This window comes from Delphinapterus leucas, chromosome 17 (assembly GCF_059928025.1).
Source record: "Delphinapterus leucas isolate spDelLeu-1000000601 "Yukka" chromosome 17, BTC_Dleu_Yukka2, whole genome shotgun sequence".
Lineage (NCBI taxonomy): Eukaryota > Metazoa > Chordata > Mammalia > Artiodactyla > Monodontidae > Delphinapterus > Delphinapterus leucas.
This window is the reverse complement of record NC_143145.1, coordinates 61,558,288-61,586,060: the sequence shown is the minus strand read 5'-3', so window position 1 is coordinate 61,586,060 and position 27,773 is coordinate 61,558,288. Positions and strand designations below refer to the sequence as shown.

General features: G+C 36.6%; 1 protein-coding gene across 3 annotated transcripts; it reads right to left on the bottom strand.

The window, feature by feature from the left end:
• Positions 1-9: 9 nt before the first annotated feature.
• ZFAND1 (zinc finger AN1-type containing 1) lies at positions 10-27,736 on the bottom strand. 3 transcript variants are annotated; one of them, XM_022554997.2, is made up of 8 exons: positions 27,557-27,680; positions 24,639-24,681; positions 23,640-23,679; positions 21,090-21,214; positions 20,911-21,002; positions 20,008-20,129; positions 2,638-2,793; positions 10-2,547 (listed from the first exon to the last, which is right to left on the bottom strand). In XM_022554997.2, exons 1-8 carry the CDS (start codon positions 27,609-27,611, stop codon positions 2,377-2,379), a joined length of 804 nt encoding a protein of 267 aa, XP_022410705.2. In that variant the 5' UTR covers positions 27,612-27,680; the 3' UTR covers positions 10-2,376. The 3 variants fall into 3 exon arrangements, with proteins under 3 accessions (XP_022410705.2, XP_022410707.2, XP_089755139.1); XM_022554999.2 differs by lacking the exon at positions 2,638-2,793 and having other exon boundaries at positions 27,557-27,688; XM_089899013.1 differs by lacking the exons at positions 10-2,547; positions 2,638-2,793 and adding an exon at positions 9,310-10,416 and having other exon boundaries at positions 27,557-27,736.
• Between the last annotated feature and the right edge of the window lie 37 nt (positions 27,737-27,773).

Sequence of the window (27,773 nt, the reverse complement as noted above, 5' to 3'; positions counted from 1 at the left end):
CTCCTCAAAAATTGTCAAAGCAATTTTTATTGGATATTTTTACAAGTTTTTGAAATTTTGACTTATGTAGGTTAATCTTTCAAATACAATAGACTTTAGAGTCCATAAATTTTATTTCCATGTACCACATTGAGAAAAACAAAATACACTATACCAGTGTTGAAAATAGGGACTGGAACTAATGTTTCTGTGATATTTCAGTTAAGTTCCCAGAGAACTTCCCTGGTTTAAAAAAGACAAAAACAAAACAAACATAAGAAAAGAACTTTATGAAACCAAAGCTATCTTTACAGTTATGTGACCAAATATCTTAATTCACAATTTCTGTCGCCCAGGTCAAAGAGGTGAGGAATGTAAATTTTACTTTCCTCAGATCCTTCCATCTGTAGCCTTTACCCTTCTTCAGGTTCTCCAAGGCTTCTTATCTGAAAACTGCCTGGAATAAAATCTGACAAATCTGGGAAAAATCTAGTAATTTATTATTCATGTGTATTTACTGGCTGATTATATGAAGCTTAAGCTCATTTGTATCATACTGTAGTTAGATATTTATCTGAATTTAAAACATTTTTCTACTTGTGGGTTTCTGCTTGTAATTCTAGTTGCCTGTGAGCGGGTAGAAAGATTCTAAGGAGGGGTGGGGACAGCCAACCCTAGAATTATATTAAGCGGACTCAACTGAAAGCCCTAAAAGAAAGCCTGAGAAAGATGTCTGATTTCAGAGTAATTTGGAAACGAGACACTGGGGGGACTTCCTCTCGTGCCCACAATCTTGTTCTCTTTAGGAGACTTCTCAGGCCGGAGCTCCCGTCCATAGAGCCTCCAAGAATGCTGGCACCTGTGTCTCTTACAGACTAGTTTGCTCCACTATCTGGGACCAGATGACGTTAAGTCCTTCCCTCCATGCTGCTTTGTCTCTTTTCTAATCATTGACAGGACCTCTTCTTTAGTCTCAAGTGTAGCTCAATCTCTGCTCACCTTACTTCCCTTCTTTTCAACCCGCATTGGTATTTTTTCTGGTATATTTAGCTTCAGTTCAATTCATGAGACATGTGTTGGTCATCTACCATGTGCAAGTAATTATGCAGATGCTAAGGTATTTGTATTAAAACTTTCTGGTATCTGGGAACATATTTAAAGATTATTTCTACTTCTGGTCTTATGGTTTCTGATAAAAGAGCTATTAGAACATAGCTATACTTTCTATATATTCTTTGGCACTTGCCACACTGCTTTGTATTATAGTTTTAAGTACGTATACATCTACTCATTGTATCCACCACGGCAGTTGGAATCAAATCCTTACATTTAGTAGGTACTTGAATAACTAGGTTAATAAATGAATGTATAAGCAGCTGATAGAAGTCAGAAGTTATCTCCATTCACTGCATGAAAATAATATGAAAAAGAATTAGAGATGAAATGAACACTGTGAGTTTATTCCTTTAATTAAACCTAAAGCCACTATCCCTGTCTATCGCAAAGTAGGAAAGGGACAAATAACAAACAGAAATAACTTCTATTTCTTCTCTATAGTAGTACTTTGCTGAGTATAGATAGAACACATCAGTCAGGAGCATTAATTTTAATGTGTTGGTAAAATGTAGTTACTTTTGGCATGTGTTTTGCTTTGGTATATATATAAAGGACTTGTAATGTAGTTTAGCTATCCCATCTTTCTTCTTATCTGTACTATATGATACAGATAAAATGGAGAATCCTACTGGAGGGAGTTTTCTAATCAGAGATATGCCCCAAAGCACTTAGGTGACAACAAGAAAATAATTTTCCCTTCCTAGGCCTGAGACTCCTCATCCACAAACTTTGAAGAGTGAGTGAGATGACCTCTAAGTTTCTATGATTCATGTATACACATCAATTTATATATCATGATGTAGGTGGATACTAAGGCTCCATGATGGTAGGCTTGGTCATGTGTCTTGCGTAAAGCAAAAGTGATACATGTTATCTTCTAAGAGCCATCTCTTTCTTCTGCCATAAGAATGGCAATGTCCCCAAAAGGGGTCATTCCTTCCTATTAGATTCTGGAGTAAAGACAACATGGAGCAGAGTCACAGCCAATCAAAGCCGACATTAACCAAATGAGAAATATATCTTTGTTGTTGTTATTACAGCATAACCTAATAAAAGTTAATTAGATAAGAGAATTTGCTAAATGTCAATTCATAGTTAAACCTGAAAACACAAAAATTCAAATTCAATTTAATAGAAGACTGATAATGTAAATTATGACATAATATGAAATAAAAAGCAAGTTTTAAAAATAAAAAATACATAGAATTTTTCAAATTCTGTTAAAAGAATTTGATTAACAATGAATTTTCCTCGTGATTTCTAGCTTGACTCCCTGAATGACTATTCCAAGTAAGAATCAACATTGTTTAAAAACTGTTCTTCATCATTCAGATATTCCAAGATAATACTTCCACCATTGTATAAAGGATAATCCTCCTTAGCAATCCAGGTTTCCAAAATATGATCCAAGGGTAAGGCTTCTCCTGAGGTACTGTGACATAATCTCAATTTCTGTTAAGAGAGAGATACATCATAATGTAATAAACGTGCTTTATAGAGTATTCTAAAACTTTTAGGGAAAAAGTTATAACCTGTTGTTACCTTAGGTGTTAATTTGTTATTGTCATTTTTAAGACTGGCTAAAGAAGCTGCAAAGTCTATGACCCTTCCAATGCTCCACTGCTGGTGAAAGAACATTGGCTTACTCTTCTCTTTGCTCCCCTTAGGTAAGAAAACCTGAAAGTAAATTCTTTCTGTCTGTAAAAATAAAAAGTTAAAATACAGATTATATACATGAAATGGACATCTGTTTTTGTCTGGTGACATTTCTTCCTCTCTTCTCCTGGTCAGAGAAAGATTACGCTCTAATGATACAACTTCTAGTGGGAATACAATCATAGAACCCCAGCATCCACCTAAATGCATGGGCAGAGGATCTAAGACCCTAGTCAGGATGATCTATGAAAAAATAGGCATGTGACCTACATTAGGCCAATCAAGGTCCTTTCCTGGGATTTTACATTCAAAACCTGGGGGCAGGGAGGAGCAATATTTTTCCAGAGTTTTTTTTAAGTCTTGCTGAATTAAACCTGAGGTTGCCTGCAGCTATCCTCCATGCCTCTCAGCCATTCCTGAACCAATGTGGAAAAGTTTCCTCAAATGAAAAACAGTGAGTCTAACTCACAGAAAGAGAAGTCAAGGAAAGAGATGGCCTCTTTCAACAGCATTTGAGTCCTGGAATTCAGTCATACCTTGAGACCAGATCAGTGCAGCACTCTCCATTATGTGAGAAAAAGAAAAATTGTTTTGAGTAAGCTAGTTGGTTTCTGTCAAGTTTCTGTCACTTACAATTAAAAGATTCCTGAGACATATAACATATCTTTTCACCTGAAAGACCTCACTACATATTTAGAGACAGCAGGGCTTTCGAAAACAAAGAAACGAAAAAAAAAAAAAAAGTTAGACAAGCACCATATCAACAAAAGAGAAAGATTCAGAAATCAGGAGATGGTTCCTCCAGTATTCTATACCCTGTATGCTTCCTTTATATTGTACTTTCTTGCAAAAGTAACAAATGTAGAAAACAAGAAGAGGAGCAAAGGTATTGGCTTCTGATTTTCCCTTCTTCCTAAAATCGCTTTAAAGAAGTGCTGGCTTTACAGACCAATTCCTGCTACAGTAAATATTTCAGCATAACTGGAGGATCCCTAAGTTGTAGGGAAAGATCACAATTATTCTAAGAAATAATAGATTCAATACAATTTCTATCTCAGCACTAAGGAATTTAGATTTGTTAGAGACCAGTGGAGTGCATTATTACAGAGAACAAGTATTAAAAGAAAAATAAGAAATCATTGGAAATTCAAGCTTTGGGCCAACTCTATAACCTCATAGTCCTTGCTCCAAAAACACAGCAACAAGAGCATTAATCTGAAAGAGAAATTTAAAAAGATATACCCTCACCTAAAAGTAAAAAAATAAATAAGTCTGAGGATCCAAAAATGAAACAGAAAGGAAAAGTGACAGTAGGCAGGCTGAGCCACAGGCTTTCAGGGCTCCAGAAGAGGAAGAGCTTTTGGGTTAACAGGAAATAACAGTGTCACATGGTGATGGGGCACCTACGTCTAGCTCACTGATTGAAAGCAGGAGCTTGTGTGGGACGTGCACTCCAGGAAAGGAGGCTTAAGAAGTTACTGTTGAATGTTGATGTAGGCTGTTGCTTACAAAAACCGATATACAGGGAGGCAGAAAAGCACAGATATAACCTCTTGACAGTGAACAAAGCCAAAGCCTTCCAGCTCAGTAAATGGATCTGTAATAATCTGAAAATCTTCATAGAACAGAAGCAAAAAGTGTCAATCTCAAACTTGGGTTTGGAATAGAGGTCATGGGTAGGTGGGCCTGTGGAAGAAAATGTGAGACTGCTAGCAGGGAGAGGTGAGTGAAGACAGTAAGAGAGACACAGAAAGAAACTCCTACTCAACACGAACATGCAGAAGCTGTACGCCGAAATTTCAAAACAAATCAAAGGTTAACTTATTCTGGGCAGGTGAAACTAAATAAACTTGAAAAAGACATTTATAAAAGTTATTTAGAATGTACAAGGAGATAAAGAATACTATTCATAAAAATGGAACAGAAAATTGTAAAACCGAAACAGGCAGAAACGAAACAGGAAAAGCTATGAAGATCCAATTAGAAATATAAAAACCTAAGAATACAGTTTCTGAAATAAGAAATTCAAGCACACTAAATTTCTATAATCTTCAATAAAAAGGTTTAATTGATTGGAAGATGAATGGAAGCAGTCATCTAGAAGGCAGCACAAATAGACATAAAGATAGAAGTTACAAATCTCTAAAATATGTCTAGTAAGAGTTTCAGAAGAGAAGAAAAGTAAGTAATATTCAGAAAGAAAATAATAATTTTCCAAGAGTAAGAGATAAGTCAGATTTTAAAATCTATCTCAAGGGTCAAGCTGTGTAATTAAAACAAATCCACACCTAGCAACATTGCACTGAAACTGGAAAATATCATAGATAAAATCCTAAAAGCTACACACACACAAAAAAGAAAGAAAAATTACCCAAAAAGCAACAAGAATAAGATCTACAGCACAAGTTTCCTCAACAATAGACAAAAGAAGCCAATGAATAGTATATTCAGCGTTGAGAGAATCTAACAGATAATCCAGCTCAAGTGAGGGAAAATTAGGGCAGTTTCTGACAAACAAAAGACTGAAAGAGTTTACCAACAAAGACTCTTAATGAATGAACTGCTAAAGAATGGACTTTAGCCAAAATAAAAGTGAGTCTTAAGGAAAAAAGAAACAAAAAATATATTGGTAAATTTAAATAGCAAGTGACTTAAAAATAATCATGTGTGAACAAAGATGATGGGATGGAAGATATTCAACTGCATAAAGCCATGTCAAACTCTGTCTTATTCAAGAGGATACAATACCAAGTAACTTTAGATTTTGAGAGAAGAATTGGTATTTAATTATACACGTTAAAAATTTTAAAGGTAAGCACATGCCTATTATCACTATTATTACAAAACATTATATTGAAGATTATAGATAATATAATACAAGAAAATGAAATAACTAATATAATTATTGAAAAATAAAAACTAAGCTACTTGTCAATGGGATGTGATTGTATACCTAGGAAGTCAAAGGCAAAAAAAAAAAAAAACAACTTCTAAAATAAACAGAAGAATTTGGCGATGTGATTGAATAAGATGAATATACAGAATTCAAGACCTTTTTCTTCTATATTAACAATAAGTACTAGGAATAGAGGTAAAGGGAAATATTCTATTCACAAAGAAAAGAAAACCCGTAAGATAATTAGAGATGAAAATAAGCAAGGAGTAATAAAACTTAAATGAAGAAAAATATAAAATGTTACAGAAGGCAATAAAATGCGATCTAAAAGAGAAGACGTAAAGTTCTTAGATAGGAAGATGATGTCATAAAAATGTCATTTCTCTCAAAATTAATATATATCATATAATGCAAATTCAGAGAATCCTTCAGGAATGATCCTCAGTCAGGACTTGTTAATAGATGCTGCAGGAAGTTGAATTTTACTTCACCCAACTTCACAGAAATCACTTGATAATGTATCAAGGAGGTTTTGCCTCAGTTACTTGCACCTTGTGGGTAGGGAAGGAGCCAGAATCCCCAGAATCAAAAGGAAAAGGCCAACTGGGTAATAAAATCCTCCTGAGAATGGCAAATCAGGCTTCTCATAAATGACAGATTTCTCACTTCCTGTAGGCACTATTATTCACAGCCAACATCCTTGTGGGAAACTTTGAAAGATACGAGAAGCCACATTTCTGCCTAAAACCATGTTGTGTTCTCTCTTGCTTTTTATAATGATTTCTTTCAGTTTCTACATTTTGACCTTTAAAGAGGCTATATTCTTTAACAGTATCTGCTGGAGTCTGTCACTTACAACCTTGTCCCATTATGACAACCGTGAAAATCCCGAGAGATTAAAAAAAAAATTGTATATAATAATCACAAGGTTCATATGGATGAATAAAGCAAAAAAAAAAAAACTGCTAAGAAAAACTATGGAAAAATATGGATGGGACTTACATTATCATATATTAGAACATTCTATAAAGTTATTATATCAAATCAACTTGGTATTAACATATGAATAAGAAATAGATGAATGGAATAGAATAGGAAATCCAAAAACTGATCTAGTAAAAATAAATTTTAAACTTATCATGAAGGTGATATTTGGTATTTCAATTCAATAGGACAAAGATGAATTCTTTAATTGGTTGGCAGAAACTAGCTAATCAACTGGAAGAAAATAAAATTGGGTCCTTAGCTCATATCATATGCTAAAATCAAATTCCAGATCTATTAAAGACAGATAAAAAAATGAAAACCCTAAGAAAACAGAAATGAAAGACAGACCTTAGAAAAATTTAGAACCCTGATATGTCAATGAGATACCTAAGTAAAATCAAGATGTCTGACAGATTTTGAAAAAAGATTCCAAAGCGGATTGATTATAGATAAAGGATTAATATCCATTCTACTCCAAGAGTTTCCATAGTTGACCAAACAAAATATAAATGAAATAAAAATAACAACCTAAAAGAAAAATGATCAAAGGATATGCATGGGCAATTCAAGGAAGAGCAATCATACATGGCCAATGAACATAACAAAAGATGCTCAAACTGAACAGTGGTCAAGGAAATGCAAAGTAAAGCAATCAGGAAATATCTTTTCACAGCCATTAGACTGGAATACATTTTAAAAGATAAACAACTACTGGAAACCACTGGAGGGGAAAGGTACTCTCATGTATGGCCACAAGAGGCAATATAATAATAAACAGGGTAGAATGGCAGGCTCTGACCACGTGAGTGATCTTAACAGCACTTCACTTCAGATTACTAATCTGTGAAATGAGGATAATAATATATCACATGACAGTCATGAGTACTAAGGGAGATAAAAATCTAGAGCCACAAAACAATGCTTGGCATAGTGCAATCAGTCAATAAAAGTTGACTATTATAATTACTGATGGTAGAAATGTAAATTGTTTCAACTTTGTAAAGCAGCTTGGCAACATCTATTAAGATTTAAAATACACATACCCTTTGACCCAGAAAACACACTCCAGGGAATTTATCTCACAGAAATAGGAAACTTCTTAGCACAGTTGCCAAAACTGGAAACGGAAGTGAATGTTCATCAATAGGAAAATGGTGATATAAGTCACAGTAGATCCACACCACTTGGAAAATTATCCAAGCTTTTAAAGAAAATGATTTAGAACCATACCAGTTCCCTTGGGGGAACTTCTGTTAGGCATTCATAAGAAGAATACATAGAGATAAAAGGATATCTTACCTACCTGAAGTGGGCTTTATTTTTATCCATAGGCTTAGTCACCATCTGAAATTGTAGTATATATTTAATAGCGGTCTCATCCTACTGGAATATAAACTTCATATGGGCAGGGACTTTGTTTTACCTACTGTTGTATCCCCAGGTTTGTTTTACCTACTGTTGTATCCCCAGAGCCTGATATACAGCACGTATTCCAAAAAAAGTGCTAACTAAAGGGATATCATGCCATTTTTATGAAATAATGACCCTAAAACACTCTTTATGTCTTTGTATGCATATACCAATAGCCATTTTCATAGGTAAAATTATACACATGTATATGCACATATATACATGGGTGCGTATATATATATAAATGATATGTGTCAGTACATATATGTATAAACACACACAAATATTAATGATACAGGGGAAGAAGTTCTATCTATAGACCTGCATGCTCCAAGATAAAGTGTTAGGTGTGTTGAGAACATGGTTTCTGAGGCAGTCTCCCTGGTTTCAATTTGCAGCTCTCCACTTACCAGCTGTGTTACTACCAAGTTACTTAACCTTTTTGTGCCTCAGTTTTCTTGTCTATTAGGCAGAGATAATAGTACATATTTCACAAGCCTGTTGTGAGGATTAAATGTGATAGAAGAGGGCCTGGAACAAAGTTAGTGCTATAGAAGTTTTTGCTATTATGTTTTAAGTAATAAAAGAATTGCAAAGTAATGTGAATAATATTTTGGATACTTTAGAGCACGTCTTCTCAACTATGTCACTATTGACATTTTAGACCAGAAAATTCTCTCCTGTGGGTGCTGTCCTGTACACTGTGGGACATTTAGTACACTGGGGGACATTTAGCAGCATCCCTGGCCTCTACCCACTAGATACCAGCAGCACCCCCATGCCCAACTGTGACAACCAAAAATGTCTCTAGACATTGTCAGATGTCCCCAAGGGGGCAAAACCATCCTCAGTTGAGATGGACATGAGCACAGGAGGGTGTGTTTAATTTTTTTCTTTTATACAATTTTTTTAAGTTACCCTTGTTGAAAGTATGTATCTTTATAATTTTAAAAACAAATAAAGAAGTTTTCAAAAAAGAAATATTAAGGATATGCAAAGAAGACTATAATCAATGGTTTCTAAACCAGCAGAATGAAAGGGAATACAGAAAATTCAGTCGATACAAAAAATGACTGGAGAGAAATAAATAATAAAAGGAAAAGGATGATGAGCAAAAAACATAAGATGGAAGAAATACATTCAAATACATGTGATCATAATAAATATAATTGGGTTCAACTCACCTATAAAAGAAAGATACTATCAAATTGGATTAAAAAAACAAAGTCCAGCTACATGCTGCTTACAAGAAACACCCTAAAAATAAAACAACAAGAAAAGTTGAATATAAAGGGATAAAGACATAATAGTTAACTATTCATCAAAAGAAAGGTAATGAAACAATATTATTATAATTCAAAGCTGGATTTAAGGCAAAATTCATAAAGAAGACATAATGATGAAGAAATTCAATGTATCTGATAATATACAACTCAGCAAAACTATTAGAGTTACAGGAATAAAAAACCCGACAAAACCACAGCTACAGTGGGATTTTGATACCATCTGTTTCAGAAACTGATACATCAAGCCAAACAAAAGTTAGTAAGCATGCACACACATATACATATGGACAGAGAGAGAATGCAAATGAAATAACAAACAGGACAAAATGTAAATAACTGGTATATTTGGGTAACAAATATGAAAATATTCTTTGTACTATTCTTGCAACTTTTTGGTTTGAAACTGTATCAAAATAAAGTTACCAAAAACAAAAAAAAATACACCTAACAAGTAGGTTGAAATAAGCAAGCTCATTATTCAGTGTGAGAAGTTAGAAAAAGAACATCAGAGAGAATGTAAACAAAGCAGAAAAAAAAAATAATATAAGAGCAAAATTAGCGAAGCAGAAAGCAAAGAAACAATAGAGAGGTCAATAAAACCAAAACATGATTCTTTGAAGAAACTAAAATATAAATTTAAAAAGTAAACACAAACCTCTAGCAAGACTGTTCAAGGGGAAATCAAAGAAAAGTACGAATGAAAAATATTAAGAATGACTAATGAAAGACACAATAGAGATTTGGGAACATAAGAAAATAAGTTGAACAATTTTATAACAATAAACTGAAAGATCTACATCAAACAGAAATTTTTAAGAAAGATGTTATTTACCAAAATATATTTCAGAAGACATAGAGTACCCAAATAAGCCAAGAACTATTTAATACATTAAAATAGTATTCAAAATTCTCCCCTCAAAAAAAGGCAACAGGGCTTCCCTGGTGGTGTAGTGGTTGAGAGTCCGCCTGCCGATGCAGGGGACACGGGTTTGTGCCCTGGTCCGGGAAGATCCCATATGCTGCAGAGTGGCTGGGCCCATGAGCCATGGCCGCTGAGCCTGCGCGTCCAGAGCCTGTGCTCCGCAACTGGAGAGGCCACAACAGTGAGAGGCCCGTGTATCACAAAAAAAAAAAAAAAAAAAGGCAACAAATCTGAAAGTTATAACAACCATTACCAAACCTTCAAGAACAAATAATACCCAAATATTTCAAAGAATAGAAGAGGGAAAGCTACTCAACTAATTTTATTTGTTGGCTACTAATGTGAAGACAAAACACTAAATAATATATTAGTAAATCAGATTAGCAGCACATTTTAAAAGAATTATATACCAGAGTGAACTGGTTCATCCCAGAATATGTGGGTGATTCACAACAAAAAAAATTGATCAATGTAATTTACCACATTGATAAGGGAAAAAAACTCAACATAATCATCTTACTAGATGGAGGAAAAAAAATTACAGCAAAATTTAATACCTATTCTTCATATAAAGTCCTAGAAAACTAGGAATAGAAAAATATTGTTAACCTAAGGAAGGCTACTATCAAAAATCTACAGCAAATATAATATTTAATGACAAAACTTTAGAATAATTTGCATTAAAAGTCAGAAATATGATGAAAATGCCTGCTATCACTCATATTATTCAACATTGTTGTGGCGATTTCAGCCAATGCACTAACACAAACAATAATAATGAGAAGGTGGAAGAGCAAGAGAAAAGCAAATTTGAAAAAAAATAAAAACAAAAAAAAAAACTCACAAAATTGTCATTTGCAGAAGATGTGATTGCACAGAAAACAAGCCAGGAAATCTATAAACTATGGGAACTATTAGAGTCTATTTGCTGGATGGAAGGGCATTATAAAACAACCAGGAATAAACAATTAGAAAAATGTTAATTTAAAAAAATTACCATTTACAATGGCAGCAAAAATTATGAAGAGCCTAAGAACAAACCTAAGAAAAGACATATAAAATATGTATGGTAAGCATTATAGGATGTTCCTTAAAGACATAAAAGAAGACCTAAATAAAGTTGGATAGACCATGGAGATGAATGGGAAGAGTGAAATTTTAAAGATGTCAACTGTCTCTAATTTTAAATTCAGCACAATTTCTATCAAAATCACCATTTAACAGAACAGGACAAAGTGATCCTGAAATTTTTACAAAAGAATAAATGGCCAAGAATAGACACAGTTGAAAGCAAAGAATGAGGTGGAGAGGATTGTCCTACTTATTATAAAGCTATTATAATTAAGACAGTTTAAATTAATGCAAAGAGAGACAAACAGACCAAAGGAACTGAACTGAGATCCCCAGACTAGTCCCACATATACAAAAGAATCTGGTGTATGACAGAAATGTCATTACAAGGATGAACGCTTCAATATCTTAAGTTACAACGATAGGTAACCCATTGGGTGGGGAGGGGAAGGAAGAAATCGCTACCTCTACTTACTTACAATTAAATTCCAGATGGAATAAAGAGCTAAACAAAAATATAAAATAAAACTTTTAAAGGAAAATGTAAGAAAATAACATTTTTAAAAGTACAATCTTAATGAAATCATTAATAAATTTGAGTGTATTAAAATTTAGAAAGTCTGAATTACTAAAGAGATCAAAAGCAAAGTGAAGACAAGCTACAGACTGAGAGAAGATTTGTGTAACATACTTAATCAAAAAAAGATTAGAATTCAGAATATATAGACTTTTATAAACCTTTCTAAAAGTTCCACAACCCAACAGAAAACATGGGCAAAGGATATGAACAAATAATTCACAAAAGAAAGCCCAATATCCAATAAACATATGCAAAGTAGCTGAACCTCACTAGTCAAAGGGAAATTCAACTTTAAACCTCACTGAAGTATCATTTCACATCTATCAGATTGGTAACAATGAATAATACCCTACGGTGGCAAGAAACACTGAAACTCTCAGACACTACAAGAAGGAGATAAATTTGTACTACTTAAAAAGTTGACAAGGAGGAGAGAAGGCAAGATGGCAGTGTGTGAAGATGTGGAGTTAGCATCTCCCCACAACTAGGGCACCTGTCAGCCACTGGTGGGGGACTTTAACCCCCAAGGAGATGGGAGGAAACGCAGAGTGAACCGGTAGGATGTAGGGGGACCGAGGCAGGAGGAGAAGTGGAGGCCAGACAAGACCGGCACCCTTGAGGCTGGGAAAATCAGGAGAGGCAGGTGGGAGAGACTCTCTGGGAAGAGTGGGAGAGGAGCAGAGGGCGATCGCCTGGCCCACGGGGCCGGGGAGCCTGCTGAGCTCCCAAGCTGGTCCCCGCGCACACACACACAAAGCTCCATCCAGGCCATGAGGGTCCTGGGGGCATAGGAGGGACGCTGGGGAGATCAGGAGTGGCAGGCGGGAGAGGCCATCCAGGAGGAGCGGGAGAGGAGCAGAGGGCAATTGCCCTGCCCACTTGGGCACAGGGAGCCTCTGAACTCCCAGGCCGGTCCCCCACCCTCCAAACCCCACTACAGGCCACATGGGTCCTTGAGGGTATAGGAGGGAGGCCAGGGAGATCAGGAGAGGCAGGCGGAAGGGGCCCTCCGGGAGGAGCAGGAGAGGAACAGAGGGCGACTGCCCCGCCCACTCGCCTGCTGAGCTCCCAGGCCGATCCCCTGCTCTCCAAGCCCACTACAGGCTGTGTGGGTCCTTGGGGGCATAGGAAGGAGGCCAGGGAGATCAGGAGAGGCAGGCAGTAGAGGTCCTCCCAGACCCCAGACCAGAGGAGCAGGAGAGGAAAGGAGGGTGTCTGTTCTGCCCACTCGAGCCCAGGAAGCCTGCTAGGCTCCCAGGTGAGGTCCCCTGCTCTCTGAGCCCAGGAGTGGGAGGCACGCCTGAGCCCCTTCTGTTCCTTGAGCCTAAGCCCCATCCCCACAGCCCCCAGAGCCTTTTCCAGCCCTGTGGGATCTGAGCATTGGCCCCGCCCACCACCCAAACCTCATCCTTGCTTAGGCCCCACTCTCCACAGCCAAGGCCTTCCCCCCTCCTTTTTTTTCTTTTTTTTTCTTTTCTCTCCTCTTTTTTACTACTGTAGTACTGATGTACCTTCCAGTTGTTGATTCATCTATATTTTTATTTTTACATTCTTTCTAACATATCTGTTAGTTTCCTAATCTAATTTTATTTTTTACTTTGTTATTGTTCTCTCTCTTTTTTTTTGCCACCACACGTGGCTTGTGGGATCTTGATTTGTGAGCATGGGGTTGGGCGGAAGATCCTGCAGTGGGAGCTCCGAGTCTGGACCACTGGACTAACAGAGAACCTCAGACCTCAGGGAATATTCATCAGAGTGAGGGCTCACAGAGTTCCTCATCTCAGCACCAAGACCCAGCTCTACCCAATAGCCTAAAAACTCCAGTCTTGGAAGCCTCAGGCCAAACAACCAGTAAAACTGGAACACAATCCCACTCATTAAAAGAAAAGCATGAGATGGCAAAAAAATATGTCACAGATGAAGGAGCAAGGTAAAAACCTACAAGACCAAATAAATGAAGAAAAATCAGGCAATCTACCTGAAAAAGAATTCAGAATAATGATAGTAAATATGATCCAGAATCTCAGAAACAGAATGGAAGCACGGATTGAGAAAATACAAGAACTGTTTAACAAAGATCTAGAACAACTAAAGAACAAACAAACAGAGATGAATAACACAATAACTGAAATGAAAAATACGCTAGAAGGAATCAATAACTGAATAACAGAGGCAGAAGAACAAATAAGTGAGCTGGAAGACAAAATGGTGAAAATAACTGCCAAGGAGCAGAATAAAGAAAAAAGAATGAAAAGAATTGAAGACCATCTCAGAGACTTCTGGGACAATACTAACACACCAACACTCAAATTATAGGGGCCCCAGAAGACAAAGAGAAAAAGAAAGGGTCTGAGAAAGTATTCGAGGAGACTACAGTGGAAAAATTCCCTAACATGGGAAATGAAATAGTCACCCAAGTCCAGGAAGCACAGAGAGTCCCATATAGGATAAACCCTAGGAAAAACACACCAAGACACATATTAATCAAACTAACAAAAATTAAATTCAAAGAAAAAATATTAAAAGTAGCAAGGGAAAAACAAAAAATAACATACAAAGGAATCCCCATAAGGTTATCAGCTGAGTTTTCAGTGGAAACTCTGCAGGCCAGAAGGGAGTGGCAGAATATAATTAAAATGATGAAAGAGAAAAACCTACAACAAAGATTACTCTACCCAGCAAGGATCTCATTCAGATTCGATGGAGAAGTCAAAAGCTTTTCAGACAAACAAAAGTTAAGAGAATTCAGCACCACCAAACCAGCTTTACAACAAATGCTAAAGGAACTTCCCTAAGTGGGAAACACGAGAGAAGAAAAGGACCCAGAAAAACAAACCCAAAACAATTAAGAAAATGGTAATAGGTAAATACATATTGATAAGAACCTTAAATGTAAATGGATTGAATGCCCCAACCAAAAGACAGACTGGCTGAATGGATGCAAAAACAAGACCCATATATATGCTGTCTACAAGAGACCCACTTCAGACCTAGGGACACATACAGACTGAAAGTGAAGGGATGGAAAAAGATATTCCATGCAAATGGAATTCAAAAGAAAGTTGGAGTAGCAATACTCATATCAGATAAAATAGACCTTAAAATAAAGACTGTTACAAGAGATAAGGAGGCACACTACCTAATGATCAAAGGATCAATCCAAGGTGAAGATATAACAATTATAAATGTTTATGCACCCAACATAGAAGCACCTCAATACAAAGGCAAATGCTAACAACCATGAAAAGGAGAAATTGACAGTAACACAACGACAGTACAGGACTTCAACATCCCACTTACACCAGTGGACAGATCACCCAAACAGAAAATAAATAAGGAAACACAAGCTTTAAATGACACAATAGACCAGATGGAGCTAATTGATATTTACAGAACATTCCACTCAAAAGTGGCAGAATACACTTTCTTCTCAAGTGCACATGGAATATTCTCCAGGATAGATCACATCTTGGATCACAAATCAAGCCACGGAAAATTTAAGAAAATTGAAATCGTATCAAGCATCTTTTCTGACTACAATGTTATGACACTGGAAATCAATTATAGCAAAAAAACTGTAAAAATCACAAATACATGGAGGCTAAACATTGTGCTACTAAATATCCAAGAGATCACTGAAGAAGAAATAAAAAAATACACAGAAACAAATGACAACGAAAACACAATGACCCAAAACCTACGGAACGCAGCAAAAGCAGTTCTAAGAGGGGAGTTATAGCAATTCAATCTCACCTCAAGAAACAAGAAAAATCTCAAATAAACAATCTAACCCTACACTTAAAACAACTAGAGAAAGAAGAACAAAGAAAACCTAAAGTCAGTAGAAGGAAAGAAATCATAAAGATCAGAGCAGAAATAAATGAAATAGAAACAAAGAAAACAATAGCAAAGATCAATAAAACTAAAAGCTGGTTCTTTGAGAAGATAAACAAAATTGATAAACCCTTAGCCAGACTCATCAAGAAAAAAAGGGAGAGGAAGCAAATAAATAAAATTAGAAATGAAAAAGGAGAAATCACAAATGACAATGCAGAAATACAGAGGATCATAAGAGACTACAACAAACAACTATATGCCAATAAAATGGACAACCACGAAGAAATGGACAAATTCTTGGAAAGGTACAATTTTCGAAGACTGAACCAGGAAGAATTAGAAAATATAAACAGACCTATCACGAGTAATGAAATTGAAACCATAATTAAAAATCTTCCAACAGGGCTTCCCTGGTGGAGCAGTGGCTAAGAATCTGCCTGCCAATGCAGGGGACACGGGTTCGAACCCTGGTCCAGGAAGATCCCACATGCCGCAGAGCAACTAAGCCCGTGTGCCACAACTACCGAGCCTGTGCTCTAGAGCCTGCGAGCCACAACTACTGAGGCTGCAACTACTGAAGCCCGCATGCCTAGAGCCTGTACTCTGCAACAAGAGAAGCCACCGAAACGAGAAGCCTGTGCACCGCAACGAAAAGTAGCCCCCACTCACCTCAACTAGAGAAAGCCTGCGCACAGTAACGAAGACCCAACGCAGCCAAAAAATAAATAAATAAATTAATTAAATAAATTAAAAAAAAAATCTTCCAACAAAGAAAAGTCCAGGACCAGATGGCTTCACAGGCAAATTCTATCAAACATTTAGGGAAGAGCTAATAACACCCATCCTTCTCAAACTCTTCCAAAAAATTACAGAGGGAGAAACACTTCCAAATTCATTCTACGAAGCCACCATCACCCTAATACCCAAACCAGAAAAAGATACCACAAAAAAAGAAAATTATAGACCAATATCACTGATGAATATAGATGCAAAAATCCTGAACAAAATACTAGCAAACAAAATCCAACAGCACATTAAAAGGACCATACACCATGATCAAGTGGGATTTATCCCAAGGATGCAAGGATTCTTCAATATATGCAAATCATGCAATGTGATACACATTAACAAATTAAGGAATAAAAACCGTATGATCACCTCAATAGATGCAGAAAAAGCTTTAGACAAAATTCAACACCCATTTATGATAAAAACCCTGCAGAAAATGGGCATAGAGGGAAACTGCCTCAACATAATAAAGGCCATATATGACAAACCCACAGCAAACATCATACTCAATGGTGAAAAACTGAAAGCATTCCCACTAGGATCAGGAACAAGACAAAGATGTCCACTCTCTCTACTCTTATTCCACATAGTTTTGGAAGTCCTAGCCACAGCAATCAGAGAAGAAAAAGAAATAAAAGGAATACAAATTGGAAAAGAAGAAGTAAAACTGTCACTATTTGCCGATGACATGATACTATACATAGAAAATCCTAAAGATGCCACCAGAAAACTACTAGAACTAATCAATGCATTTGGAAAGGTTGCAAGATGCAAAATTAATGCACAGAAATCTCTGGCATTCTTATACACCAACAATAAAAAATCAGACAGAGAAAGTAAGGAAACACTGCTATTTACCATTGCGCAAAAAGAATAAAATACTTAGGAATAAACCTGCCTAAGGAGACGAAAGACCTGTACTCAGAAAACTATAAAACACTGATGAAGGAAATCAAAGATGACATAAACAGATGGAGAAATATACCATGTTCTTGGATTGGAAGAATCACTATTGTGAAAATGACTATAGTATCCAAAGCAATCTACAGATTCAATGCAACCCCTATCAAACTACCAATGGTATTCTTCACAGAATTAGAACAAAAAATCTTACAATTCGTATGGAAACACAAAAGACCCTGAAGAGCCAAAGCAATCCTGAAAAAGAGAAATGGAGTTGGAGGAATCAGGCTCCCTGACTTCAAACTATACCACAAAGTTACAGTAATCAACACAGTATGGTACTGGCACAAAAACAGAAATTTACATGAATAGTACAGGATAGAAGGCCCAGAGATAAACCCACGCACATATGGGCACCTAATTTATGACAAAGGAGGCAAGAACATACAATGGAGAAAAGACAGCCTCTCAGTAAGTGGTGCTGGGAAAACTGGACAGCTACATGTAAAAGAATGAAATTAGAACACTCCCTAACACTATACACAAAAATAAACTCCAATTGGATTAAAGACTTAAATGTAAGACCAGACACTATAAAACTTTAGAGGAAAACATAGGAAAAACACTGACATAAACCACAGCAAGATCTTTTTTGACTCATCTAGAGTAAAAGAAATAAAAACAAACAAATGGGACTTAATTAAACTTAAAAGCTAAAAGCTTTTGCACAGCAAAGGAAACCAACAAGAAGACAAAAGGCAACCCTCAGAATGGGAGAACACATTTGCAAATGAATCAACAGACAAAGGATTCATCTCCAAAATATACAAACAGCTCATGGAGCTCAATATCAAAAAAACAAACAATCCAGTTAAAAAATGGGCGGAAGACCTAAATAGACATTTCACCAAGGAAGACATACAGATGGCCAAGAGGCACATAGAAAGGTACTCAACATCACTAATTATTAGAGAAATGCAAATCAAAACTACAATGAGATATCACCTCACACTGGTCAGAATGGCCATTATCAAAAAAGCTAGAAACAATAAATGCTGGAAAGAGTGTGGTGAAAAGGGAACCCTCCTACACTGCTGGTGAGAATGTAAACTGATACAACCACTATGGAAAACAGTATGCAGGTTCCTTAAAAAACTAAAAATAGAACTACCATATGACCCAGCAATCCCACTACTAGGCATATACCCTGTGAAAACCATAATTCAAAAAGAGACATGCACCACAATGTTCATTGCAGCACTATTTACAATAGCCAGGACATGGAACCAACCTAAATGTCCATCGATAGATGAATGGATAAAGAAGATGTGGCACATATATACAATGGAATATTACTCAGCCATAAAAAGAAACAAAATTGAGTTATGTGTAGTGAGGTGGATGGACCCAGAGTCTGTCATACAGAGCGAAGTAAGTCAGAAAGAGATAAACAAATACCGTATGCTAACACATATATATGGGCTCTAAAAAAAAAATGGTATTGATGAACCTAGTTGCAGGGCAGGAATAAAGAGGCAGACATAGAGTATGGACTGAATGACACGGGGTGGGACGGCGAAGCTGGGGTGAAGGGAGAGTGGCATTGACATATACACACTACCAAATGTAAAATAGCTGGCTGGTGGGAAGGAGCAGCATAGCACAGGGAGATTGGCTCCGTGCTTTGCAATGACCTAGAGGGGTGGGATAGGGAGGATCGGAAGGAGGCTCAACAGGGAGGGGATATGGGGACATGTGTATGCATACGGCTGATTCGCTTTGTTGTGTAACAGAAACTAACTCGGTATTGTGAAGCACTTATACTCCAATAAATATCTATTAAAAAAAAAAAAAAGGTTGAAAATATCTAGTAAAGCTGAAGATGAGCAAACCCCATGATCCAGCTTTTCTATTTCTAGGTATGTTCCCTAGAGTAGCGTTTTTCAATTTGATGGTCTCAATCCTTCAGGGGCTACAAAATCAACAATCTTTAAAGTAGAATAAAAAATATCAGAAAATACACATACACATAAGGTATACACATACACATCAGTTACTTACTGAAACTGTGTTAAGGTATGTATGTATGTACATATGTACTGAACTGTTATAGAAAATGTAACTGGCAATATGGAGTTTTAAAGAAGCTGCCCTAGAGAAATGTTCCTACAAGTACACATGGATGTTCACTTTTGAACAGTTTATAATAGCAAACAACTTGGACAAGAAATCTGAATTGTGTTCACTAAAAGAATGGATAAATGGATATTCACACTACAGAAAAATGTGAGCTATCAAAATGAATGAACAAGACTCAACGTATCAGCATGGATAAAGTTTTAAAAAATGATACCAAGGGTAAAGGAAAAAAGTTGAAGAAGGATACATATGGTTTACTGCTGTTTCTATAAAGTGAAAAAAACTCATAAAAACTATGTATTATTTATGCAGACTGATGCCATGTAATAGTAGAAATGATACATATAAGGTTCTCATACTTAATGAGAGGGAAGAGTAAAAAGGGAGCTCTAACTATGTTTGGAACATTTTGTTTTCTAAAATCTCTAAGACCAACCTGTGGCAATGATTTATCTCCATTAGCATGCATCTTTAATTTCATCAATGCTACCTTTGCAGCTGTTTCACTATTTTTTGCACCTTTCCGTCGTTTACTTGCTGTCTCTCCTCTCTTGGAATCTAAGAAATAAGTGTAAGCATATAAACAAATAAGAACTTTTACATTTTCCAGAGTTTTATTTTTATTATTATTAACTATGGCCCTGAAATGTACATGAATTACACATTATAGAGATATATAGAGACCACATTCATTTTATAGGTATGATCAATGGAAAAATACCACTGAGTTGACCTAAGTGATTTCCACATCAAAAACAAGTTATGTGCCTCTTTCCAGCTTAAATCTATTTAATCCAGAGCAATCACTAACACTTCTACAGAGAATTTTAAGATTTGGTTATAGAAGATTTTAATTTGATTAATTTAATTTAATTTAAAGTAACACCCTTAATATAAAATGAAAATTCAGCTGAACTAACATGGTAGCAGACAGACTGGTCTAAATCACAGATACATTCTTTCCTCATATGTCAGAATATCAGCAGCATTCATAGGACAGCTGACTGGGCTTAAACTTTAGTCTTTAAAGAATGTAAACCACTACTTCAGCCTCATGAATACAATTTTTAGCCAAGATGGTTAACCAGCTGATATAAATGGTCCAGCAAAAGAGAACATCTGGTAGGATATTTCCATAGAATTTCCAAATTTTCATTGGAAAGCCTTGTGAGAAATACTGTCACAAGAATGTCATCAAAATCTATAGCAAGTTATAACCATCAGGGTTGCTAACAACACCTTCCATAACTGGCAAGCTGACACGAGAAGCAGGGCTCTGGAACTCATATAGAGTATAGTGCAGTAGGGAAACAACAAAACAAGCTTTCTAGATACTTGCCAATAATGTCTTTAACAAGTTTCTGAGTGGCAGCCATACGAGACTTAGGGATTTCCAGTTCTTCACATTCATGATCTGACTGATGACGATGTCTATGAGCAACAGAAGACTGACACTAGTTCATGTATTTGCATATGACTTAAACAGATATACAGAGTTTGAATGGTCTCAGTGATCACCTCAGGCAAAAATTCTTCTCACAATAAGGACACATAACCGGCACAAGCTCTCTTTCAGCACAGTCCTTGAATGAACATGGGTAAGATGTATGTGTATCTGACTTCAGTCTCTCAATTACAGTAACCTGAAAATGTAAAATGGGGGACATGATATTATATTTCACATTTAAAGCAAATCAACAAATCTATTCTGGATATCCATATCATTTTTGCTTAAACTTATAAGAGAAACTCACACATTCTCACATAGATTATAAAAATTGTTCATGTGAGAAATGACTACTGTGCTGACTGCTCTACATTTCCAAAGTTTTCCTACTGTGGTGTATTTATCTTCTAAGTCAAGTTAAAATGACTACTCAGTTACTCTCCATAATTTTAGTCTTCTACTTTGTACCATACTACACAAAGATGCCTCCATAATAATATGCTTAGGTAATCAGCTCATCACTCCTCAAACGGCAAGTCATATCTACTTTCTATACTGGTTTTAGAGGCTTAAATACATGTAAAAGAACAATTAAAATTATATGTTTTTCCATGATACAGAGGGTTAAAGACAGTTTTCACAACGATATACTATTCTTTTTTTAAAAAAATAAATTAATTAATTTATTTATTTTTGTCTGCGTTGGGTCTTCATTTCTGTGCACGGGCTTCCTCTAGCTGCGGCAAGCGGGGGCTACTCTTTGTTGCGGTGCACAGGTTTCTCATTGCAGTGGCTTCTCTTGTTGCGGAGCATGGGGTCTAGGTGCGTGGGCTTCAGTAGTTGTGGCACGCAGGCTCAATAGTTGTGGCTCGTGGGCTCTAGAGCACAGGTCCAGTAGTTGTGGTGCACGGGCTTAGTTGCTCCACAGCATGTGGGAATCTTCCTGGACCAGGGCTCGAACCCATGTCCCCTGCATTGGCAGGTGGATTCTTAACCACTGTGCCACCAGGGAAGTCCCACACAACGATATACTTTATTTTGTATTTAATACTGTATTACTAGCAAATATTACATCAGAGGAAAAAGAGCTTTTATGAGATAAAAAAAAATCCAGATCACTCAGGCTATTTTGAGTATTAAGTAACTAGGTTTCTAGAATTGAATGAACTCAGTAGACCCTTGCACAACTCAGGGGCTGAGGTACAAACCCTCCACGCAGTTGAAAATCCAAGTATAACTTTACAGTCAGATCTCCGTATCTGCAGTTCTGCACCTGCAGATCCAATGCATTGTATAGTACATACCTAGTGAAAAAAATCCACGTATAAGGGGACCCACACAGTTCAAACCTATGTTGTTCAAGGGTCAACTGTAATTGCTTGAAATCTATAACCAAAGGGCATTCCTCTATATAAATGATAGTTACATCTTGTTGGAATTAACTTCTTAACTATTTTTTCAAATTTATTCCAATGGTCTAAAGGTAGAAGGTTTTTATTTCACCTTTAAATTAATAAGATCTAATTGAGAGACACTCTATGAGACATTCATAGAAATCAACTCATATAAGAAAAAGGAAAACACAGGGAAGATTTACAAGCTGTATAACAAACATGAATATGTTTACTATATGACTCTATATGAGTATTTTCTTCCAAGTAATCCTGAATAATACCAATATGTTACTTAATTTTTATTTCCTCAAATAAATCACCAAAACTTCAAAGGGCCAGATTTTGACTGAAGCTCATTTAACCTTAATTTTCTATAATCAAGAGACTCAGTAAAGTGTTTGGTAAATGGTGGGCAGGAATAAGTATCAACTGCAAAATGTGAGGTAAATGCTTCTTTCCAAATGGAGTAAATTCAGTTCAACTTTCTGCTGATCTCTGATCCAAGGGAGGTGGAACAACTTCTCTGATTACAAATTTGAGAAAATTACATTAGGCTCAGCTTTCTTTTTTTTTCCTTGGAAGCCTAACCTGGTGCAGCATTGCTGTGACTGGTGGGCAAATCCACCTAATTCTGGATTTCCTTTGCAGACTCTACACTAAGCTATATCATTTTTGGCTCTACACTAAGCTATATCATTCAACTTATTCTTTATCAGTAATAAAGATGATATTTCGGCTTCTATTTAACAGCCCTTTTTAATCTCTTGATTTGGTCCAAATTAGGGTAGGGAGATTTTGCTGGACTACAGGTTTGCTCCTGGTGACCTAAGGCTGATGGAGTCAGAACAATGTATTACCACAGAATCCTAACACCAGGCACCAGTGAAAATGAACGAAACAGTGAAGCAAACTGGAAGGATTATATGATGAAGATGTTAATTCCATTATGTATTTATAAATATAGAGCCTAAAGCTATAAGCAGGCTACGTAAACACAAATGAAGTACAAAGGAATAAGAATTATAAGAACAAAAATTTATAAATACCAAGTAGACTATTTTATGTTAAAACATACTGAGAAAAATAATATAAATAAAGTAAGATCCTCTTACATAATCAGTTTAGTCTGCCAAATTTTAATCTGTGGTACACTGGGATTAAATTGAATCAAATTCTGAATGAAAGTACATAAATACAAACATGTTTTACCGGGAGATATTAACATACCTCAGGACAGCTATGTGACTCCCTGCTCCTGTGTTCAAGGCTTAAATAACAACAAAAGAAAGTGTTTATTTAAATGCAATCAAAGAATGTACTTAAAGATAACTGTAGTAATTTGAGATATTTTAATGGTTAGTATCCTTAAGATTAACTACACTCACACTACATTAACAACTCTGCCTATAAGAATAAATTGAAATGACAGATAAATAAAAGACAGAGCATCTATAGTCTCAAAAGTTTTAAAACCCAACTACTATTCAACTTCAATATGAGTACAAAAATTCACCACTCTTAATTACCTTTACTTTGAGTGCTTTAAGGTGTGTGAAAATGCAGACCCTTTTGATTCTTTTATTTCTCAAAAATAATCAGTAATAAAATGTCAAAGGAGTGTTCTAGTTCTGAATGACTTTAAAATATGCATTATTTTTATTTACTTCTAATAAATATTTCTGAATCATCTTCTGAAAAGAATTTATTCTTTCAGTGCTCTATTTAATAAATTAAATACCTGATACTTGAAAGTTTAATTGAAAAGAAAATGCATTTTCCAAAATTCTTGTTTGTTCCCAGGTTTTACTTTGCATATGATGTGTGTGCAAAGGACGTATAGTACTCAATTTAAGAAATATAAAGGTTGGGCTCTTTTCATTTTATTAATTAAAATAAAGACTAATAATCATAACTGGATTTTTTTTACCATATTCTTTACATTGTGGATATGTTCTCTCCTTGTGATTAAAAGACATATATATGACTTTTACATAAAAATCACACACATCACCCCATTTCTGGAAAGTTTAAAGACTAGCCACATACATGTACAAGTCATCAGAGTCTATGACTAGTCTATTTGTTTTTTTTCCCCAAGTGATTACTATAATGAATATCAGATATCAGTGGCTAAAGTAAAAACTATTTTAAATCATTCTACTTTTTAGAAATAAATCTCATAAACACTAAAATTATTCCCAAATAAAGCATAAAAACTTAACTTACCAAAATATTCCTGAACAACCATCACATACAAATGGAAGAAAATCTAAAATTGAGGGGAAATGTTATATGTTCTGGTCAGTAACTGATTTTGATTTAGTTTTCTTAAGTAAAAAGAATCTTAAAGTACTGAACTATGGCTATAGGAGAACTTTCCTTTTTGAACAATATCCTAGTGCAGCAAGCAGTGGTTAAACAAAAGCCATCACAACCTCAAGCACTTTGAAAGTAACTGGATTATCAGAAGATAAATGTTACTTGCTGTAGCATGCTAAACCAGAAAGAAAAAAAGAAGTCCTGTGAGTTTTCTGTTTGTTTCCCAGATTTACTAGGTGTTGTTTCTGAGGACTGTATAATGCAAAAATCCTGCATTTGAAGTGACAATCCTAGGTTTCAATTTTGATTCCACTGCTTACTAGTCTAGCAATGCTAGGCAAGTTACTTAACACTAGAGCTTTGGATTATATACATACACATTGTATATATATATATATTTGATATATAGTATACAGTGTATGTATGTGTATGTATACAAAACCAAAGCTCTATTATTAGGTAATATGCATAAAAATAGACATAGATATAAGTATATTGTGTTTGTGTGCATATGTATATATGTGTGTATGTATCTATGCTATATGCCACACCTACTACACAGGGTAATTGTAAAAACCAAATGAGATACATGTAAAAGATAAGAATAGTAAGGCAATACCTGTAATTAACAGGAATAATTATAGCAATTAACTTGTTCTGAATACACTCAACTCAGAAAAATCCTGTGGTGACTAGGTAGAGATGTGTTCAAAGAAATTCCAGAAATTCAATGGGTGGATTGATTGATACCGCAAACTTTAGTCCTGAATTGTTTCTTTCCTTGCTGTTGAGGAAAAACTAAGTTAGGACTAAGTAACAACTAAGTTAGGAAATGAATTTTTGGAAAGCACATGAAAGTATCCATTCTTAGATGTGACAATTGACCATAAATCACTGAATACAATCATTTCTTCTCTAAACTGTTTTCAGTGTACCTCATATTAAATTACAGTATACAGCCAAGTGAGGCTGGCTATATCTAATCACACCACTTTCACAAAATGAAAACAAAAAGCACTGCACTTTAGAGAAAGTTACTATTGCTCCCAAAATATCTCACCCTACAGAGTATCTTAACCCAAAAGAAAAAGAAGAGGTCCTATTATAACCCAAAGGGACCGCTGGATGTTTCTGCTTGTGGGACAAGAGGGCCCAAATATAGTTCTTCCTTCACCTGAAAAGCGAACTTAATGCATTGTCACTGTTGTCCTGAAAGCATGATACTGTAAGTATCTGTTTCATACCAAGAAAGTAGGTATACATTTGTCAAAAAGAGAAGGAAACTGAAGTATATGATACTTTACAAAACTTTTATGTCTCTTTCAAATCGGAAAAATGTACATGCTCACTATTTTGAGAATTTGGTGACCAACTAAATATTAGACGCAAACCAAGAGAATCCAGGGGTAAGAGTTAAGATCAAGATAATTTCCTAACACTTGACACCATCCTTCTACTCATCCAGAAACTAAATGAAATTTAGGATACTCACTTAAGGTATTCTAACTCTTAACTGCTCTCCACTAGTCCAAAAGAGCTAGACCCTGGCCTCAGTTCAGGTATTTACACTTTAAGAGACACCTGAAGTTGGAAAGGAAGATGAACTATGTCACAAATGGTAGATATTATGGACTTGCTAGAGATAATCAGGTATACCAGAATTATATAACTTACAGTCAAAACCCAACTGGCTAAGCTTCCCTATGAAAGATCTGCAAGGAAACATTGGTTCTTGCCTGCTGAATGGCTGAAGATGACAGCCAGTGGTGAAAGATACAAATCAGAGTGCTGAAAGTAACAATAACCTAGCAGGGATTGTGTCCTTTTGCCCACCACACACAACAGGTATCATTATCAACTGTAGCACTCCCACTAATTCTGGGCTAAACCCCAGAGTCCTTCTCAACAGTGATCGGGTGGCTACCTGCTGCCAATGACCGTAGCTGCAATGGGAGATAAAACCTATTTTGTCACCCAACGTAGTATGAGCCAGATGTGGTAGCATCCATTTGGAGTGAAAGCCAGGAACCAAAGACTGAGCATTCTGTGTGGCTCTAGTGCTTCAGGACATACCTGCTGCAGATGTTTCTAAGGCCTGTACCCCACTACCACTGGCTATTAGATTGGGCTATGTGTATCACAAGGTCTCTCAGTTCAGCGGAGAGAGAACATCACCTTACTAATGCTCTAAAAAAGCAGCTAACTATCCTGAAAGCTTTTCTGTGGAAAGGGCTATATTTTATACCCTTATGTGGTCCCAGCACCAAAAGAGGTGCTCAGTAAATGTTTACTGAATCAGTGATAATCAGAATCAAAGAGTGACAGAGCTGAGAGAGCGTAATGATCATCCGGAGGAAATGCTAAGGGCTCGTCTCCTGAGCAGCCCGCGAAAATGAGGTTAAAAACTGATCTCACCCAACTCCTTGCTCTGACAGATAAGCAAACAAAAAGTTTGGGAGAGAAGTGGCTTGCCCGAGGTCGCAGTGGCAGGTTCAGAAGGGAACTCTCCCGATTCCCAGACCGAAGCGTCCTCCCTACCCGTGCTCATCAGAAAGGAGTGGGCGCGAAGCGACTACTTGGCAAGGCGCACTTGAAAATCAAAGTTCACACTGCAAGGTATGTTTTTGGGAATCGCATGGCTCCCTTCCAAGGAGACCATAAGCCTCTTCCAAAGGCTCAAGGGCAACAAAAAACATGGGCATCGAGGGCATCAACACATGTCACGGCAGACCCCCCCCAAGGGACACGCCCGCCCTGCCTCCTCAGACTCCGCCTTGCCCCACGGCCTTCCCTCCCGCGACCAGAGGTGGGGGCTCCAGAATCACCTCGCTGCCGGCACTGTTCCACCCGGCAGTGCCGCCCAATGTCCAGCTCCGCCATCTCCCAGCGCCGCGAGAGGCGGGCACAGCCGCGGCAGGGAGGGACGAGGTCGCTCGCGCGGTGCCTGCTGGGAATGGGGTGGGCCCAGGGGCGGAGTCCGCAGGTGGGGGCGGGGTCGCACTGAAAGCGATCGGGCTGATCCTAGTGCCCTGAGTTCTGAAT